Below are 20,606 nucleotides of genomic sequence, written 5' to 3' on the forward strand. Positions count from 1 at the left end.
AGCTTGTTGTGTGCAACAGGGAGAACCGAAGACAGAAGATAAGAGTGACCACCTGGAATAATGTTAATGTCAGGTATTATTGCAGTGAAAGAATCATGTGCACGTTTGTGAAGTCTTAAATACTAGTTGAATGCATTCACATGCTTTGAACTTGTTGAGAAACGCTGATTGGCTAATAGCCTACAAGCTGGGTCAACCATAAACCAAAAGCACAGCTATCATGCTTGTAAACCAATCATAGTGTTCCAAAACCATATGAATAGATTGTTCTTTATAAATAATGGTTTGTTGTTACATTTAACTGCCGAAAATGCTGTTATGGAGGGAATTTGCTTAGTACATGTGTCAAATTCATTCCACAGAGGGCCGAGTGTCTGCGGGTTTTCACTCCTCCCTTGTACTTGATTGATGAATTAAGGTCACTAATTAGTAAAGAACTCCCCTCACCTGGTTGTCTAGGTCTTAATTGAAATGAAAAACCAAAAACCTGCAGACACTAGGCTCTCCGTGGAATGACTTTGACCCTGCCTTAGTAGGTGATGTCAGAGGTCAGCATGTGGGAGAAGTCGGTGCTGGGGGATGATAGTCGAGTTTCCCACTAGTAATTAGGAGTTGGAGGGGCATTCACGTGGATTTTTCCCAGTTGTATGTGTTAAAATACCACCTTCCCACTTGGTTATGAATGCTGCATTAATAGTGGGGAAACTCGTCTATCTTCCCTGAGTTCCGACTTCTCTCACAGGCTGACCTCTGATGTTACCTACTAAGAAAAGAACGGCATTTTCGGCAGTTAAATGTAACAACGAAACATTATTTATAAAGAGCAATCTATTCATATGGTTTTGGAACACTATGATTGGTTTACAAGCATGATAGCTGTACTTTTAGTTTACGATTTACACATGCCCTTATGGTGATGACTTTTTCCAAATCCAATCAGTTTTCCATTGTTGAGGTCATCACATTGATAAAAAAAAAATGCTTTAAATGACATAGAAACAACGGTGATTCAACCAGTTTTTTCCCAGTGGCACACTCCCAAGTCTCAATATACACAGAACACCCACACTCTTATACTTGTGCGCATATATTTAACATTATGCCAAATGTATGGCAAAATCAATTGAACATATGGCATTCTCTTATGTACCAGTCATAATTATACATTTATAGAGTGATACAGCTAAATGTGGGTGAGCTCAAACCATTGGAGTAGAGTTAGGGTGACCTGACACGCTCTTTCCGCCCACAGACTACTAAGCAAAGTCTCTTTCACTGCGCCATTCAATTTCTCTGTATTACAGTAAAGGTAATCTCAGTTAGCCCAGAAATAAAATCATGCGTCATTTGGTCAGATGTTTCGTTTACATAGTCTGCCCACAAGAGATTACAGTAAAGGCAATACTACAACCAATATTGTATATTTTCCCAAATCCAATGATAATGAACCTAGAAGAGGAATGTCATGAGAAAAACACCTTGGCCCTCATTTGAAACCTGTACATTTTCAGTTGTAAGAGAATTGTTACGTACCTTTCCGCATTCCTTCCCTTGTCCCTCAGCTTCCAATCCCAGCAAAGTGAGACATAAACCCAGCAGCAGTCCACCTGACATCATCTTCAACGAGCCACCCTACCAGTATCCAGAACCACACAGTAGTTGATCCATTCCACTCACTCTGAACTAACCCTGAGGTAGTAGTGGTGGGGCTAGTGATCTACCGTGACACTCTGACGCCTGACTTGGAGTGAGCCAGAGCTACGTGAGCCCGCCAGAATTCTACCTTCAAAGCAGTGGAGGCTGCTGAGGGGAGGACGGCTCATAATAATGGCTGGAATGGAGCAAATGGAATGGAATCAAACACATGGAAACCATGTGTTTAATGAATTTGATACCATTCCACCATTTTGCTCCAGCCATTACCACTAGCCCACCCTCCCCAATTAAGATGCCTCCAACCGCCTGTGCTTCAAAGAGACCATAGGGCAAATACACTATATATACAAAAGTATGTGGATTCGGCTATTCCAGCCACACCCATTGCTGACAGGTGTATAAAATCGAGCACACAGCCATTCAATCTCCATAGACAAACATTGGCAGTAGAATGGTCTTGCTGACGAGCTCAGTGACTTTCAACTTGGCACCGTCATAGGATGCCACCTTTCCAACAAGTCAGTTCTTCAAATGTATGTCCTGCTAGAGCTGCCCCAGTCAACTGTAACCGCTGTTATTGTGAAGTGGAAACGTCTAGTTTGTGTGGTAGGCCACACAAACTCACAGAACGGGACTGCTGAGTGCTGAAGAGTGTAGCGCATAAAGATCGTCTGTCCTCGGTTGCAACACTAACTACCAAGTTCCAAACTGCCTCTGGAAGCAACTTCAGCACAGGAACTGTTAACTGAGAGCTTCATGAAATGGGTTTCAATGGCCGAGCAGCCGCACACAAGCCTCCCATGGCCAAGCAGCCGCACACAAGATCACCAAGCATCGGCTGGAGTGGCGGAAAGCTCAACGCCATTGGGACTCTGGAGCAGTGGAAACGTGTTCTCTGGAGTGATTAATCACGCTTCACCATCTGGCAGTCCGACAGTTCCAGTGAAGGGAAATCTTAATGCTACAGCATACAATTACATTCTAGACGATTCTGTGCTTCCAACTTTGTGGCAACAGTTTCGGGAAGGCCCTTTCCTGTTTCAGCATGACAATGCCCTCATGCAAAAAGCAAGGTCCACACAGAAATGGTTTGTCGAGATTGGTGTGGAAGAACTTGACTGGCCTGCACAGAGCCATGACCTCAACCCCAGTGAACACCTTAGGGATGAATTGGACCCCCGATTGCGAGCCAGGCGTAATCGCCCAACATCAGTGCCCGACCTCACTAATGCTCTTGTGGCTGAATGGAAGAAAGTCCCCGCAGCAATGTTCCAACATCTAGTGGAAAACCTTCCCAGAAGAGTGGAGGCTGTTTTAGCAGCAAAGGGGGGACCAACTCCATATTCATGCCCAGGAGTTTGGAATGAGATGTTCGACAAGGAGGTGGTTCACATACTTTTGGTAATGTAGTGTATATCTGCAGCGGCTATTGATTCCCAGGAGTATTTGTTGCTTGTTTATGTCTAACTTTAAGTCACTCTGAATAACAACATCTGCTAAATTGCTCAAATGTCAAATGTAACTGTTTGTGGGTGAGAGAGAGGGAAAGTGCAAGGGGAAACACAGAAAACCAGTGAAAATAAAGCAAGAGACTAATAAAAAGAGAAGAGGGGGAAAGAGGAAGTGTCAGTGACAGAGAAAACCAACAGAATGCAGGACAACATATTGATGAGCTCATAGGCCATCCGAGACCAACTTTTCAATACGGAATATTCTCTTACAGAACAAGAGATCCTGGCAGGATTTTTATCAACTGATAATGAGATCGCAACTGACCGATGTGATCCACCACTACCTCTCTAGCGATGGTCAAACAGACTGATGGTTGTTTACCAGTTCCACTGAGACCTTGACTGCTGGCTGAGAGAGCAGTGGCTAAGTGTGTTGAGGTGTCTTTACATTGCCGTGTTGGCAGCATTCCTGTATGGTCATCTGAGGACACACTCCGCTTCCAGGAAGGGTACGGTGATGCTGACAAGAGTACTCCACTCTCATACCCTGCAATGGGAAAGCTATCACCAGACAAAGGAGTCAAAATATTTGGTCTGATTGGTTTTACGTCACAGTGTCCCGACATCTTGCTCTGACATCCCCAAGTTTTTGTGAAATATGAGATTACTTCTTTAGTGCACCTAAAAATAAATCTGTAAATTGCTTTAGTGATTGGTGGATGAGACCACTTCCAGATCAGCACTGTTCTACTCATGCAGTGCAAGTCAAATGCCATGATTAACATTTTGCCCGTCAGCGTATTACTGGAAAGCTCCTTTAATAACCAGACAACCTGGATTCCACAGAGTTAACTGGAGAAGAGTTCAATGGTTTTACGTTACAGGGATAGAATCTGGCAGTACCTTCTTGTGCCACTGTGTGTCCCTCTTAAGAGGGGTTTCAAAAAGTTACATGTTCTCGGAAATAGACATTGGTCTTGAAAATCACTTCCGACCTCAAACAAAACCTTTCACTAACTACCTCCTAATAACCCTATCCTTTCACTAACTACCTCCTAATAACCCTATCCTTTCACTAACTACCTCCTAATAACCCTATCCTTTCACTAACTACCTCCTAATAACCCTATCCTTTCACTAACTACCTCCTAATAACCCTATCCTTTCACTAACTACCTCCTAATAACCCTATCCTTTCACTAACTACCTCCTAATAACCCTATCCTTTCACTAACTACCTCCTAATAACCCTATCCTTTCACTAACGTACTCCTAATAACCCTATCCGTTCACTAACGTACTCCTAATAACCCTATCCTTTCACTAACGTACTCCTAATAACCCTATCCTTTCACTAACTACCTCCTAATAACCCTATCCTTTCACTAACTACCTCCTAATAACCCTATCCTTTCACTAACTACCTCCTAATAACCCTATCCTTTCACTAACTACCTCCTAATAACCCTATCCTTTCACTAACGTACTCCTAATAACCCTATCCGTTCACTAACTACCTCCTAATAACCCTATCCTTTCACTAACTACCTCCTAATAACCCTATCCTTTCACTAACTACCTCCTAATAACCCTATCCTTTCACTAACGTACTCCTAATAACCCTATCCGTTCACTAACTACCTCCTAATAACCCTATCCTTTCACTAACTACCTCCTAATAACCCTATCCTTTCACTAACTACCTCCTAATAACCCTATCCTTTCACTAACGTACTCCTAATAACCCTATCCTTTCACTAACGTACTCCTAATAACCCTATCCGTTCACTAACTACCTCCTAATAACCCTATCCTTTCACTAACGTACTCCTAATAACCCTATCCTTTCACTAACGTACTCCTAATAACCCTATCCTTTCCCGGATTTAACCCAATATCTGCCTTTAGTGAAAAACTATGTATAATTATGATTAGGTTTAAGGGTGAAAAGCCATGCATAAGTTGATTTAGTATCCCCCCCCCACAAGTGTAACAGCAAACTGTATTGCTTGGTGGTGTAGTACAACAACAGTAACAGCTAACTGTATTGCTTGGTGGTGTAGTACAACAACAGTAACAGCTAACTGTATTGCTTGGTGGTGTAGTACAACAACAGTAACAGCTAACTGTATTACTTGGTGGTGTAGCACAACAACAGTAACAGCTAACTGTGTTACTTGGTGGTGTAGTACAACACCAGCTATTGTTAAGCTATTGTTATTGTTATGTACTTTGAATTTGCTTCAACAAACACAGTACCAACCACCACTTCACCTTGTGGAGAACAAAGAATGTTGAGGAACCCATTATACAACGATTAAAATAATAGGGCATATCGGTTTTATCTCAGTGCAGATGTTCAAATCAGACATGAGACTTTCTTTCTGTTGGGTCATCAGGTTAATACTTTATTTGTTTGATTGTAGCGAAGAGGAGAGAGGAGAACAAGAGGAAAGAGTTAAAGAAACATGGAAGTAAACAAACAAGGGACTTTGGGAAAGCTGTGGCTACAAGCCTTTGTATCAGATCCAGAGACAACGTTATCAGGCAACATTAAAACATTTTATATATTTGAAGAAGAAAGAAAACGATAACGTATTTGTGGACTCTAAAAACTATGGCACAGTATTTACCTAAACATACACAATACCAAACTGTTTAGCCACGCCCCTAGAACTATGACCAGCTTCATAGCACACTAAACCACATGGTTTTTCTTCAAGTTATTTGCCATTTTGATCAATTCAGCCATATACCATTTACATTTCTTATGCCATAAAAAGGCACCTTGTCTGAAATCTGGAAGATCCTCACCATTTCAATACAGCTACGTTTAAATATATCAAAGCGGAGGCACAATTCATTTGAACTTACTAAACATACCGTAAATGTGTATATCATCACCAGAATTCACTCTTTATGTCTATTTGCAGACGTTTGGTCAATGATTGATTGCCATGATGGCAAAACTATGGCATAAGAAATGCTTTTTACAAAACACAAATATGTCCATATAGTGAAATGGCCTCAGATAGGTATAGTATGGAGAGAGTCTTTACAGCTGGGTAGGGAGGGGGGGGCTCTGGAATAAAACCACTGAAAAAGGCAACAACAAAAAATACAGGAGGTCCCTATACCCCGAGGGATATGCTGCATAGAAGCAGCTTTGTTTTGGTTTTCCTTTTTCACAGACACACACACACACACACACACACACACACACACACACACACACACACACACGAGACGCACAAAAGGCTTGTAACCACACCCAAGTGGAGGCCGCAAGCCCCTGCGGTTGGTCACGCTGTGTTTTCGTCCTCCTGCCCGAAACTAACAGCACAGCGGTGGCATCATACACACATACCCATTACACACTTCAAAGAGGTGGTGTAAAGTGTGTGTTTGTTTGGGGAGGAAGGGGGATAATTGGACAGCTCCCATACTGATTCTGAGAAATAAACGTGGCAGCTGCTCTTTTTGAAGGGGCTATACTCCGGAACAAATACAACCGAGACAAAACCGAGATTGAGAGCTGAGATAATGGGGGAAAAGGACAGGATGTGGAAGGAAAAAGAAACAAAGTTATGGAGAAGAGAAAGTGAGTGATTTTGGATACCTAGGAGGATATAAACTGTTAGGAAGCGAGTGTTGCTCATGCTTTAGTGGATACAGAACCCACGTTTCTTGACGTTCCTAGGACTGTACAGTATATATGCATACCAGACTTCATAACGGCTCTTTACACATGTTATTTTTCAAGTCAGAAAAACTGAAATCCATCTACCTTTAATGCATTTTGTACTTCAATAACCTCTTGACTAAAATTACATTCATATTTATAAGTGTACTCAAACCCCCTTTTGCTGAATCCACTTTTGTCTAGCTAGCAAAAGGGGGTAGAAAAAGTTAAACAAATCGAAAAATGTAGTGTAACACATAAATCACACAGAGAAAGACTCAGAACAGGAAAAAGTCCCACAGGATTCTGGGAAACTCAGAGCGGCACAGTGGATGCTGCTAATCGTCTCTGTGGGAGACGATTACGTCACCTCTCGCTTCTCTATCCCAGAGCGCAGAAGGAGGGAGGAGAGGAGCTATTGGAACACAAAAAGCTGTCTGAGACAAGCAGACCTCAGTGTGGCGTGATCTTACTGCGTCTTCCGACTCCATTCGCCTTGTCCTTTTCTATCTCCTTTCAGTAGAGGGGGAGGGGTCTTTTTGATTCTACATCAAGATGTAGGAAGCTCCGTTGAGGGGACTGACCTAGGTGCGCCCTGGCCTCTGTGTTTCTCTTTTAATCTCTCTCTTAGGATCACAGGAATTGCCCTGCCCTGATTCCATCTATGTATTTCCTTGTACACTCCCCCTCTCTTCAACACGGCCTGGCAAATGGAGTGGCTCTTTGGTGGACACCAGGGGGCATCAGGGGGAGGAAAAAGGCCACAAGAATAAAAAGGTTGACTGATTCTTGTTTTATTATTTTCAATCCTTGGAAGAAATGAGATGAGTACAAGGAGAACTGGAAGTGTATGGTCTACACTAGCCTATGATTGTCACCCAGTGGCCAGCTACAGTACATGTACATAACAGCTACAAGTGTCAAGTCTCCCCCCCCCCTGTTTCTAGGAATGTTTTCCAGCTGTTATGCACAAGGTAAAAACTAACATGAACCTCGAAGCAGACCTGGACTGAAAGTCATCTGGCCACTATGGTCTTAGGTTAGTGATCCGGACTGAAAGTCATCTGGCCACTATGGTCTTAGGTTAGTGACCCGGACTGAAAGTCATCTGGCCACTATGGTCTTAGGTTAGTGACCCAGACTGAAAGTCATCTGGCCACTATGGTCTTAGGTTAGTGACCCGGACTGAAAGTCATCTGGCCACTATGGTCTTAGGTTAGTGACCCAGACTGAAAGTCATCTGGCCACTATGGTCTTAGGTTAGTGACCCGGACTGAAAGTCATCTGGCCACTATGGTCTTAGGTTAGTGACCTGGACTGAAAGTCATCTGACCACTATGGTTACTGGAGGCAACATAAGCTCACAAGGTTGGTAATTGACGCAAATACAGATTCTACTCCAGGCAAAAGGTTCGCTAGAGTTGCTGCTTTGTGAACTGGAAATAGAGGAATTCCTTCTAATGCTTCTATGCACTGACCTATAATGCCTAGTCCATCCAGTGTTAGAATGTTGCTAACACCTCAGAACCCCATGGAGCGATCAGCACTCAGATGGCAGCCATACAGCCACACACACATCCACACACACATCCACACACACATCCACACACACATCCACGCCAAACAAACAGAAGCCCACCTCAGCATGCACAAACAGAATTCCTACATACTGTGCATGTTACCTGCTCATATAAAGCTCTCACAGACACTTGGAGCACAAGTTTACTAAAGCAATCACACATATCACACACTCACACAGTGTAATTTAATGCTCCGACTCCCACTGTGTCGAATTATGTCCTTTTTGGCTGATCCCTTCTGTCCCTAAAACAAAGCCTCCCCTGTATTTATTATGCGGTCAACAGAATGGGAAGCGGACCGAAACAAATGATTCGCAAAACACACCCTGTTAGCTGTTGTTATTCTTATATTATAGATATTGTCATAACAAGTTTGAGAGGACAATTAATCAAGCTCTAGAACTATTACTACTGAAAGACGTGAGAACAGAAACCAGAGGTGAATGGGAGAGCCAGAGGAAAGGAGAGGGGGATATCCGTCTCTAATGATGGATCTGTCTTTTTTCTCTCCTCCCTCTTACTTCACTCCCCCACTTCCCATCATCCCTCCTCCTGATTCAACGCTTTGGCTCTGATCGCTACTTTACAAAAGAGAGGCAGGGGACTGTGCAAGTGTACTCACTACAAAGGAGCCGATGGCACCCTTCCTTCTCCACTACAGGGACTGGTCGTCCACTTTGAAATATTCCTCAGATGTCGTTTCTTTATACACCTTCTACAACTTTCCGTTGCTGTTGTCCCGCTGTTTCTTGCTGCTGCCGCCGCTGCTGTTGTAGAGGCTGGGGTTACCCACTAGGTGGTGTGGCGCCATGCCAGCGTAGGGACCAGCTGCAGCAGCGTAGTTGAAGAGGGCAGGGAGGAAGGGCAACGGCTCCACCTTCTCCCCCCCGGGGGCCATCATATTCAGAGCCATGGGCAGGGTGGCCAGGTTGTAGGGGTAGGCCAGCAGCTGCGGCCCGTAAAGCAGGTGGTAGGGGTCGGGGTAGAACGGCAGTTTGGCAAGATCCCCGGTAGGCACCATCTTCCCCAGCGGCCCGAAGGCGAGGGGCCCCGTCGGGTAGGACATGAGCAGGTTGTCCTCCTGCTTCTTGCCAGAGCGGTAGCCACCCTGGACGATGAGGGGCAGAGGGTAGTCCTGCATGGGGTATCCCCTGGCAGTGACCTCCCCTCTGTGAGGGTCTCTCGATGGCGCTGGGGAGTGGTCCAGGGGCTCTTCCTCGGACGGTGGGGGGGCCCGGGGGAGCAGCAGGGCATGGGCAGAAGGGCGGTCGCTGCCACTAACCGACCCAGGGGGCAACTGAAACCTCTCGAGACCCTGTGTGCCACGCAGGGACTGGGCAACCTGGCGGTTGGCCTGCATCAGCAGGTCCATGGCAGTGGGGAAGCGGCGGGGAGACTTGGAGGGCCGCCTCTGCAAGGGTGGGCTGTTAATAGTAGTTTGAATGGGTGTGTGTATCGGGGACGGTGCGGGACTAATCGGCTCCTCTTTGGGTACCAGGAGGGTCCCCTCCATGTCTCTGGGCTGCTCCTGTAATGATGCTCCCCTTGACTGCTGAGCCCTCTCCATCTCCATTTCTCTCTCCCTCTCCCTTCCCAGCTCTCTGTCCATCTCCCTCTCCCTCTGCTTCCTCCTTCCCAGCTCTCTGTCCATATCCCTCTCCCTCTGCTTCCTCCTTTCTAGCTCTCTGTCCATATCCCTTTCCCTCTGCCTCCCCCTTTCCAACTCTCTCTCCATATCCTGTTCCCTTTCCAGCTCTCTCTTCATCTCCCTCTCCCATTCTCTCTGCCTTTCCCTCTCCACCTCCCTCTCCCTGGCTAGAATCGAGGACATGGTCAGGTCTTGTGCTTGGTTGGGACTGGGGCTCCTGGACATGGGTGGGACCCTGAGATCTTGGGCCACTGGTGAGTTCTTAAAACCAGCATGATGGAGGAGGCCCATCCCACATCCCTCCCTCAGTCCTTTTCCCACAATATCCCCCTCCTGCTTCACACCACAGACCCCTTGGAGGGGAACTGTTGTCATGGCAACGGACAGAGGAGCAGCAGTATGGCTGATTCTCATCTGCAAGGTCGGGGGCATATTTGGAGAAGTGACAGGTGCAGGGCTGGTCCTCCTGTGGTTCTGCCCCTCCAGACTCCTCTTCCTGGGGGTCCGGTAGTCCAGACATTCAGCGCCGCTGCTCATGACCAGCACACCCTGGAGGGCCGAGGAGCAGCAGAGGGAGGGAGATGGTGTCGGCCGGTCGGCTGTGGGGATCTCTGGAGGGGACTGAATAATCTGAGGACTGGGCTCTCTGTCAGGAATGGGAGTTGTGAGTTCATTAAGTTCTTTGAGTTCAGGGCCGCTGCACAGTGTTGGAGTTTGGTGCTCTGCTTTCACCTCGCTAGGCTGGCTCGCGCACTGCAGCGGCTCTATGGCCTCGCTACTATGCTGTGTCTCTGGGATAGGGTAGCTGATAACTGGGACAGAGTGAAAAACGGGAACATGGTCACTCGTGGTATCTACGTCTTTGCTAACAGTGCTAACAGTTGTCTCTGCTGCTGCTGCTGTTTTTGACTCTGTCTGCGTCTCCTCCTTTTCTCTCTCTGGGGAGCTGCTTAACTCGTGGCGCCTCACGTGGCGGTTTAACGCTGAGGATGTCTTGCACACCTTATGGCACTGCGGACAGGTGTGTCTCGCCAACGACCTCCTGCTTAGGCGACTTGGACTTCCCTTCCCTAGTATAACCCTCTCTCTCGCCCTGTCTACCTCTGTTAACTCAGTCTCTGTCTCCATGCCCTCATCTCGTGATTGACACCCCGTTCGGGATGGCACAGACGAGGGGTTGGGAGCTTTGGGGTGCTGGGCTCTCTGGTGGTCCTCTAGTTGGTCCCTGGAAGGGAAGGGGGCCCTACAGAGGAGGCACACAAACTCCAGCAGGTGGCTAAGCTCGTGTTTATCCCGCTTCCTGGAACTGGAGAACCAGCGGCCGCACGTATCGCACTCCGACGCACTCCCATCGGACCAGGGCCGGCATTTTGTGTCCATAGGGGGGACTGAGGTAGACAATGGGGGCTGGGGAGAGACCAGGGGGGGATCAGCGGGCTTAAGGTGGGCTTCCCCGATTTCTTCCTCCCCCTTTTTGTCCTTCTCTTTTGAAGGTATAGAGGAAGTACTGAACGATTCAGGTGCCTCTCCCTCCTCCTGCTCCATGTGATCTTTCACCTCCCCCACTTCCTGCTCCACCTCATCCATCTTTCCATCCTCCTCCTCTTGGTCATCCTTATTCACATGGTCCATGAGTCTCTCTGCCCTCCTCATTAGCCGGAGGGAGCGTTTGTAGTGGAATTTGCGTTGCCAGTTCTTTGTTTTGTGGGCATGAGGGGCCTTCCTCTTGGGCTTGTATGAGTAGTAGGGCCTCCAGAGGTTGTCCTCATCGTCCTCACTCTCCCCCTGCTTGCGCACCTCCTGGCGGAAGTAGTACTCTCTGACCTTGCCCGTGGCTTTGGGGCTTTTCTTCCGGCTGTCCCCCTCTCCATTCTCTCTCTCCCCATCTCCTCCTCTCTCCCCCTCAGCTTCGACGCTAGAGTTGCGATGGGAGCGGTGTTTGTGGTGGTGGTGGTGGGAGTGGCGAGGTTCCTTGGAGTCATGTGGGGAGGAGTCCGTCCTTTTGGCTCTGGAAGGAGGGGGGCTCCTGTCCCTCTTGAGGTCCGTCTCGGAGATGCTGCGTTTGACCATGGCCTCCTCACCTATCCGCACAGTGATCTGGCACAGTGGCCCGGCCCCTTTGCCCTCTGACCCTGTGGACGACTGTTTGGCTGAGGAGCTGTCACTCTTGCTGTGCCCCTTGCGGGACTTATGATGGGACCTACCTGTTTCTGATCTCCTGTCCCCCTCCTCTGTGGCATCTGAACTGTCCACTAATTTAGCTCTCTTCCTATGGCTCTCCGTACTTTCCCTGTGAATTTTAACAGGCTTTGCACTGACCTTGGGGAGTGTCTGGCTGTTGCTAGCTTCAGGGGAGGGGCTGCTCAGGGGGCTTTTCCCGGCCCCAGAGGTGACCTGGTTGCTATGGACAATGACGGATGGCGCCGCTGTGCCATGCACTATGACGGAGGGCTTGGAGTGGCCGTATGTGATGACAGAGGACAAACCCAACTCTGGGCTACCGCTGACCTTTGGAGTTTTGACTTTGTTACGAACGGATGCCTTGGAGCTGCTGCCACAGCTATCTACCTGCTCTGACTCTGCCTCTCTGTCAGCTACTCTCCCTAAGGCCATACCTGTTAGGGAGGGGGGCCGGATCTCTCCCTGCTCTAGACCCACTGAGAGGGGGAAGCCGGCAGGGAACTCGTCAGGGTCAGGCTTCACACCCTTAGGTAGAGAGCAACTGATGAGGCTGTGAAGGTCCAGGGAGCCGGGCAGGCTGCAGTCCAGGGGCTGAGGCAAGGGGACGGCAGAGGGGTCAGACGGGGGCAGCAGCAGGCTGTTGGCCAGGGAGTCACTGTAGGTCTTGTAGGGTCTCTTCTGGGAGCGCATGGGGAGCAGGCGGTAGAACTTGAGGGCGTTGACCTTCTGCTTGTAACCGCCGTTGACTGTCTTTTCGCTGGAGATGAGGCCCGGGCTGATGCCGTGGAAAGCCTTCTGGTGGGTCTTCAGGTTGTAGTACGTTGCGAAGGCCTCCCAGCAGAAGATGCACTGGTAGCGTCGCTCGCCCGTGTGCCACACCTCGTGCTTGGTGCGATACTCGGCCAGGGCGAACACCTTGTCGCAGAAGTGGCAGGGGTACTTGCGGCGCCACGAGTGCACGTTGGAGTGACGCTTGAGGCTGGACAGGGTCATGTAGGAGCGCTCGCACACCGAGCAGAAGTAGATGACGTGGCCGTCCACCACCTTGACGAAGTGGTCCTCGTCCCCCACCAGCTCTGACACGTCACCTTCATGCCGAACCAGGAGACCTCGCCCTTTTTTCCCTTTGCCAGGCTTCATATCCTCTTCACTTGCCCCCACAATCTGTCCTCCCTCCACCCTAACCTCCCCTTCCTCCAGGGGCTCCTCTTTGGCCAGGATGGGGAGAAGGGGGATGCTAGATGGGAGGGCCGGGTTCAGAGCGTGCGTGCAGGAGGCCTCGTGGGACTGCAGTCTCTTGTTGTGGATGAAGGCTTTGCCACAGTACTGGCAGCTGAGGGCCCGACCACCACGGTGCAGCCGCATGTGGGCCGTGAGAGACAAGGCGGAGCTGAAGAGGCGGTGGCACACCCCACATATCAGCTCCGGCTTGGGGCCATCTGGGGGGGTGGAGGAGGAGTGAGGAGGAAGAGTGAAAGACTCAGAGGGGTGAGGAAGAGGAGGAGAAAGGTGGAGGTTGGGCGGGCGTTGGTTTGTTCCAACTTGGGGGCTGCCCGCCCTCCCTCCTTTTTTCCCTGTTTTCTCCTTTCTGTCTGTGCCCCGGCCCCCCTGGCCCCGATAGGCCACGGTGCTCAGGTTGAACAGGATCTGTGCAGTCTTTGAGGGTGAGGCCGTGCCATTGGTCAGTCTGTGACCCTCCCCTGGGTAACCACCTATAGGCCCATTGGAGGACCTGGGGGGGAACCTGTGGAACTGGGAGTCCAGACCGGCTTTGAAAAGAGGTGGGGGGGATTTGATGTCCTTTTTGACCAGTGCGGTAAGATCCATAGGAGAGGAAGAGGAGGAAGGGGAAGAGGAGGCGGAGGAAGAGGACGGGGAGCTGTCCCGCTGGGGCGGGTTAAAGGGCCGCCGTTTGTCTGTGGTGGTGGCATCTAGTTTCCACGCTGACCCCTCGTTGGACACCTTGGAGGCCGAGGAGGGGTGTCGGCGGCGGGGGTAGGATGTGGCTGAGGAGGGGCGGTGGTTGTGAACAGTGAGGGCGGCGGGCAGGGCGGCGCTGAGGGGGAAGCTGAGGGTGATCTTAGCGTTCTCGGGGCCGTCTGCCTCATCATTCATCAGCCCCTCCATCATGGCCTCCCCTCCTCGGCACTGCCTGCTTTTACCCTTCATCTGCCCTGGTTCCGCCTCCTCTTCTTCCTCCACCAGATTGGTCAAGATGGGCACCCTAAGTCTGAGGCCCGCCTCCGACAGACGCCTGTTACCCTTGGAGCCCTGGCGGGCAACACGGGAGGAGTAGATGAAGTTGAGCAGGTTGGACAGCACACTGGACTGGAGGTTAGGCAGGTCCAGCCCAGCCCCCTGGATGAGCCCGGAAGAGGGGGTAGATGGCGGGTGGCGGTTGGCTAATACAGGAGTCGTAGGCGGTGGGGAAGACGTCGACAGCAGCAGCTGGCGGAAGTACTGGCAGCAGGCGGCCAACTTGGCGTTGCTGGTGGCGATGAGGTTGACGTCACAAAAGAGGGTGGGCCCGGCGGGCAGGCGCTGCTCGTTCAGGCGTAGCAAGAAGGGGCCTGCGTGGAGGGGGTCCAACACCTCCAGCCAGGACACCATGACCGGCCCCCAAAACCTGAGAAACGACAAGAAGAGATGAGTGTTACAGCTAGAATGGATCCCTGCATGCGTGTTTTGTAAGTCACTGTGGATAAGCACTACATTTGAATGTATTATACCAGAAAGAAAATACCCATTCCTATCCAAAAAATATTATTTCATGGTGCTAAGGAAATGATGCTAAGGAAATGATGCTAAGGAAATGATGCCTAGGAAATGTTTAAAGTTGCTTAAGAGCGCAACAAACGTCAACTGATGTTAAAATCCAAAAAGGAATGGCGAGAGCAGGGAAGGAGAGAAGAAGAAGGAATATGTGGCAGTGCTGGTTTAGATTTCAGCACGCAGAAACTGGAAAGAAATTCCAGGGATCCATCTTGGCTGTGTCACAACATTCACGTCGCCTAATTGGAAGGCGTTCAGATTTAATCAAGATTTAATCAAGATTCCCCTGGAATAGAGTGTTGACTTGCATCCCATAGCCCTGTGGACTTAAAACAAATAGGTCCCGTTTAACAGACATGGTGGGGGAAAAGGGGGGTGGTTCTCATCACAGCCTGCTGGCCCATTCCTGGTAGTGGTCAGAATCTGCCAGCCATGACTCTAACCATTATTTGTGAAGGCAGAGGGAGAGAGAGAAGGAGGGAAGGAAAGTGGAAGCCAGGGAGAGAGGCAGGGAGGCAGGGTAGGGGAGGATAGTGGAGGAGGGGTGTTTTTCCGCCCGCTGCATCCGGTTCTGTCGCAGTTAAGCTCGAGAGAGGACGAGCAAAGATCGACGGGGCGCTTCCCATTTCCATTCTAATTCTAGCAGCGATTGCGGCAGATCCACTCGCCTGCTATCTATTCATACACGCCAGCTCGCAGATTCGCCTGCAATAGGCAATTTTATTGTAATTACTTATTTAGCACAGGCCGTTCTGTGGGGTCTGCAGATTGGGGGAGATGGATGTTGAGGCCTTAATGATGCGACAAAAAGAAAAATCCACAGTCATGCTTTTCTGCTTGTGTTTTCAAGCAGCAAGGCAGAAAGGCCTCTGTAAAATTCCACAGGCAGCCCTGAACAGGCAGAAACTAGGTCAGCACTGTTATTGCAGAGGGAAGAGGGAGAGAGAGAGAGGGAGAGAAAGGAAGAGAGAGGGCCAGGCTGGAAACAGGAACACACATACACACAGCACAGGCCGACGGAAAGGCAGATAGCGCACAGACAGACAGACACAAACACATCCCCATTGGCAGAAATGCACGCAGTCATATATACAGGCACCGGCAAGCACTACTGATGTCATGGGTGTAAAACTATATGTAAAACAATGGGGTGAAGCAGGGGTGCAATCTGCAACAGACAGAGAGTCTGTATAGGTGGAATGAACTGAATTACAGAACAGAATAAGAGGAGGTTTGAAGAAAGCGGATATAAAGGGGGAAAGGGACACACCACCCATACAGTGAAATGATACACAACGAAATGCACAGTAAAGTCGCACAGCTACGCTGCTAATCCCACTTGCTCTGTATTTACCCGGATATACAGGCAAACACAGTGACTATTTTGGCAATCTACCTCTATAGCCCTATTCGCAAGGGACTAGTATTACTATAGAATGTCGGTTATGTAATTATTACTCCAGCACGTCCGTTTTTTGGACAAGATTAGTTTTACCAAACTGCCCCTGTAATTCATTTTTTTTCTTCATTCAAAATGGACCGTTATGACAGAAGCCTGGAGGCTCTTCTAGTCGTAAAGATATTTCAAATGTCTAGGGATAGCCTAATGACCTTCAGGTCAAAGACAGTCAGAATAACAATCCACATCAGTAACAACCATGAACTGTAACCTACGCAGACATTTAACTACCTGACGGATTTGGCAATTCATCAATTCATTGGCACAATATCGTCCACTTCATCTTTAAAAAGAGAAGTACGTGACAAAACAGTTCATTCATCTGTAGGCTACGGGCATAGCACTTTGTTTTACGCATCAATTTGGTCCCGTGTTCTTCCCCAACCTGGGTGCAGCACCTGTTCAACTCTTTAATATCCCTCAGAACACAGGGATGACGATTCACACGGGACTAGTATTATCAGAGGACCTGGGAGTTTAGCCAAAAAAACTGTAGGTTTTTAGGGCTGGAATAATAACTTCATGCCAAGTAAAAATGACTGACATGGCAGATTCGGACGGGACTAAAATTACAAATGTGGTGATTTGTGCTCATGCCCAGTAAAACATATCCCATCCGAATATGGCTTAACGTCCTTCATACTGGACACAGAGACATAAAAGTTGTATCCACAAGTTCATCTGACTCTGGGGAAGTAGATAAAAGGCCTCATTGCCAGAATCCGGAAGTCTCCCTTTAAAGTAGATGTGTCTTCTTGAGAAATATGTGGATATGTTTACTGTGCAGTCTGCTCTGACAACACACTGTCACTTGGTAATAGTCCCATGTGGCTCAGTTGGTAGCGCACTGAGCTTGCAAAACCAGAGTTGTGGGTTCGATTCCCATGAGGGACCAGTACGAAAAATGTATGCACTCACTACAGCAAGTTGCTCCGGATAAGAGTGTCTGCTAAATGACAAAAAATGTAATTTAGACGCCAGCTACTTGTAGGCGGACACACCGTGAGACGCCGTGAGGGCAAAAAATGTCACGATTTCATCTGGTGTTTACGCCGCAAATGGGAAAATGTGTCTGCCGCCCTCTCTCTTCATCTTGCTGTGACGCACACAACTGCCTCTCCACAAACAGGCCCTGAACAACGGTCTGGCCAAGCGTGACGGGGAGCTTTACACACACACACACACACAATCACGCACAGTCACGCGCATGCATACACACCCTCCCCCCTCACACACACGCAAGCAAGCATCTGACCCTCAGTGTGCCAAGGACCCAGCCTCGCCCCCACAAAATACAGTGCCCTTCTGAAGCACAGTGTTCCGCACAAACAAACATGTCCGCTGAAGGATTGTACATCTATTTGCACCCACGGTGCTGCAAAAAAACAAAACCACAAAAAAAACAGAACAGCAAGTGCAGGTACGGTTTGTGTGGCACAAATGACTGACTAAGCTACGTAGATGAACACAAGGCAGAATCACAATGTCAGCAAGAGGAAAAACATAAACGCTACACTCGGGTCACAGTGACCATGCCACTATTAAAAGTACCTCGAGTCCTAATCAGTTAGTATGCAATGGCTCCGATCCCATCTCCTTTATATGTACAGCCCAGCCATAGACTAGTTACTGCAAGAGACTGGTGGGTGGGTTTCAGCCAGCACGCGGGGGGAAATGTGGGGGGCCGGATTGGAGTGTGTGGGGGGGTTTACTCGTTCCGCACTGTGAGCGAGTGGAGTGGGATTGTGGAAATAGGAAGGTGTCTGTTGGGTTCTCCCCAGTGTGGAACGGCCAGCAAGGGGGCACCAGTTGGGTCGTGAAAAGGGGGCTGTCGTTGGAGACAGAGAGAGGGAGAGACACTGAACTCTCCACAACCCCCCGGCCCAGAAAACATGGAGGAGCCAGCCAGATGGGGCAGAGGGAGGAGGAGGAGAAGAGGAGGGAAGGAAGGGAGGTTGGTATGGGTCGGGGAGTGGTTCAGAGGAGTGGTGGGTGGAGAGAGGAGGGTGGAGAGAGGAGGGGTGGAAGGGTGGATAGTGTAACTTCAAACACATCTCTTCCTGGTCCAGATTTCATGGTTTCCTTGTCTTTCAGATCCTGCTCAGCGTGTCAACATGCCCCCCCCCCCCCCCACCCTCAGTGTAATCTGTGGTATCGCTACAATTTGGCATGCCACTCCACGCACCAGCGAGCCTGCCCCACGTTAAAACGCCACACTCCATGGTCTGTTAGCTCTCACCCCGGCACATAATTACCATCATTCTGAACCATGTAATAGAGAATGGAAACACTACACCCACTGACCTTTTTGGGGTCATTTCCCCAAAACCATTTTCAATTTTGCACACTGTCCCTCTGAAGATACAGTGCAGGTCCGTTAGGTGTGTGCAGCGTAAAACAATACAACTTTATTGTCCACAGTTACAGCGAACAACGGAAATGTGTCTAGAGTGCATCACCCAGCAAAGGGACAAAATCCTGACTTTATAGATGCATACATAACTCAAACTTCTGGCCAAATCATACTTCTGCGGAAGTCATTCATAGCAACGAGAGATTTATGCGTAACATTGCACGCTGAAATCTCAATTTCAGAATTGGACAATTGGAATGGCTTAAGTGGAAATTGTACCAACTATTTGCCAACATTGCCAGGGTATTCAAGTCTTCCATTGGATGCCATTGACATAGTCTAGCCAGTATACAAACAACAAGTCAAACAGAAAACGGTTGGCTGGAAATTCATCAACTGCCACTGGCGCTAAGCAACGAGGCTCCCTATAACTCCTGACCTCTGACCCCTAAAGCCCTGTGGCATTGTAGGTCATATTTCCCATACAGTGAAGGCAGAGGCTTGGTGGCCTTGGAGACCAGGAATGTGGAAATATTTGGCAGAGGGGCTGTTGTTTTGGAAAAGGAAAGCAGGGTTGGTTAGGGAAACAACAATGGGTCTGTGACGTTAAAATGCCCTCCAAGGCTTAGCAAGAACCTCCTTCCGCTTCCAAAATAACAGCCTGGCACTAGAAGGATATTTTGATGACACACCAAAGAACAGACAGGAGAGACGAGAATAATTTAACCTCGGCGCTAGATTCGCTATCAGGGACGTGTATGTGCAAGTTTTTCACCAACTCCTTGTGTCATTTTGGGAGTTAAGTCGGCTGACCAGTCACAGTGAGAAAAGGTTTCCCTAAAACACAGAGCCCATGTCATGCTCACGTCTACCGCCTTGCTCTGACACACATTAGCTAGACCCCCCAATCTGGAGTGTTTCATGCAGATGCGAAAGACGCAGAGATTTTTTAAGTTTCATCATAATCTCTGAACGAGTCATCGCTCCTGAAAAAGAACTGCGTGGTACGCCAGCGAGACCGAGGAGGAGGGAGACAAGGCCTCTTATTGGCCCCCCACACACACACACACACACACACACACACACACACACACACACACACACACACACTCACACAGTACACAGACACACACAGTACACAGACACACACCAACCCTTACACACTTAAAACAAACATTACATTTCTCCTGACATACAAAACAACCAGGCAATGGCGTGACTGAGAAAAACAAGCAGACGAAAAAGAGAGAGAAACATATCAGCCTCCCTTTCACTGCTAGGCAAGCACACAACAAGACAACGTACCTCGGAAAACCTCCTGCTGCATCTCTGCTGCGATGTGTTCTCCCTCCTCTCTCTCTTGCTCGCTCTATCCGCTCTCTCCCTCGGTCTGTGTGAGCGTGCGTCTGCGTGAGTGTGTGTGTGTGAGAGTGTGCAGGCAAGGAGAGACGACGCACACACAGGCAGCAGTGTGTAAAGACAGAGGGCAGGAGCGACTCTCACACTCTGTCTCTCTCGGTCTCTCTCGGTCGCTCTCTCTCTCTCTCTCTCGCTCGCTCCCCCTCGCTCTCTCTCTCTCTCACTTGCTCCACTCTCTCTCACTTGCTCCACTCTCTCTCACTTACTCCACTCTCTCTCACTTGCTCCACTCTCTCTCACCTGCTCCACTCTCTCTCTCACTTCAGTTGTGCACATGATTCTCAGTATTTTTGCCCTTTTTTTTCAGCAAGTGAATTCCCCCCCACACCCCGAATCCAATCCTCGTTTTATTTGGAAGTGTTGTTCTCCAACCACACACACAGACACACTACTTTATATACACAA

At 49.0% G+C, this 20,606-nt stretch overlaps 1 protein-coding gene across 1 annotated transcript; it reads right to left on the reverse strand.

Annotated features, from left to right (window-relative positions):
- Positions 1 to 6,299: 6,299 nt before the first annotated feature.
- Positions 6,300 to 20,606, reverse strand: LOC106608678 (zinc finger and BTB domain-containing protein 38). The gene is made up of 2 exons (XM_014206777.2): positions 20,088 to 20,606; positions 6,300 to 14,824 (listed from the first exon to the last, which is right to left on the reverse strand). The coding sequence occupies exon 2, from the start codon at positions 14,806 to 14,808 to the stop codon at positions 9,085 to 9,087; it is 5,724 nt and encodes a 1,907-aa protein (XP_014062252.1). The 5' UTR covers positions 14,809 to 14,824; positions 20,088 to 20,606; the 3' UTR covers positions 6,300 to 9,084.

This window comes from Salmo salar, chromosome ssa07 (assembly GCF_905237065.1).
Source record: "Salmo salar chromosome ssa07, Ssal_v3.1, whole genome shotgun sequence".
NCBI classification, from domain to species: Eukaryota; Metazoa; Chordata; class Actinopteri; order Salmoniformes; family Salmonidae; genus Salmo; species Salmo salar.

Excerpts from the sequence above, each read along its gene's own strand:
- LOC106608678 (XM_014206777.2), bottom strand. The coding sequence starts at position 14,808 with ATGGTGTCCTGGCTGGAGGTGTTGGACCCCCTCCACGCAGGCCCCTTC.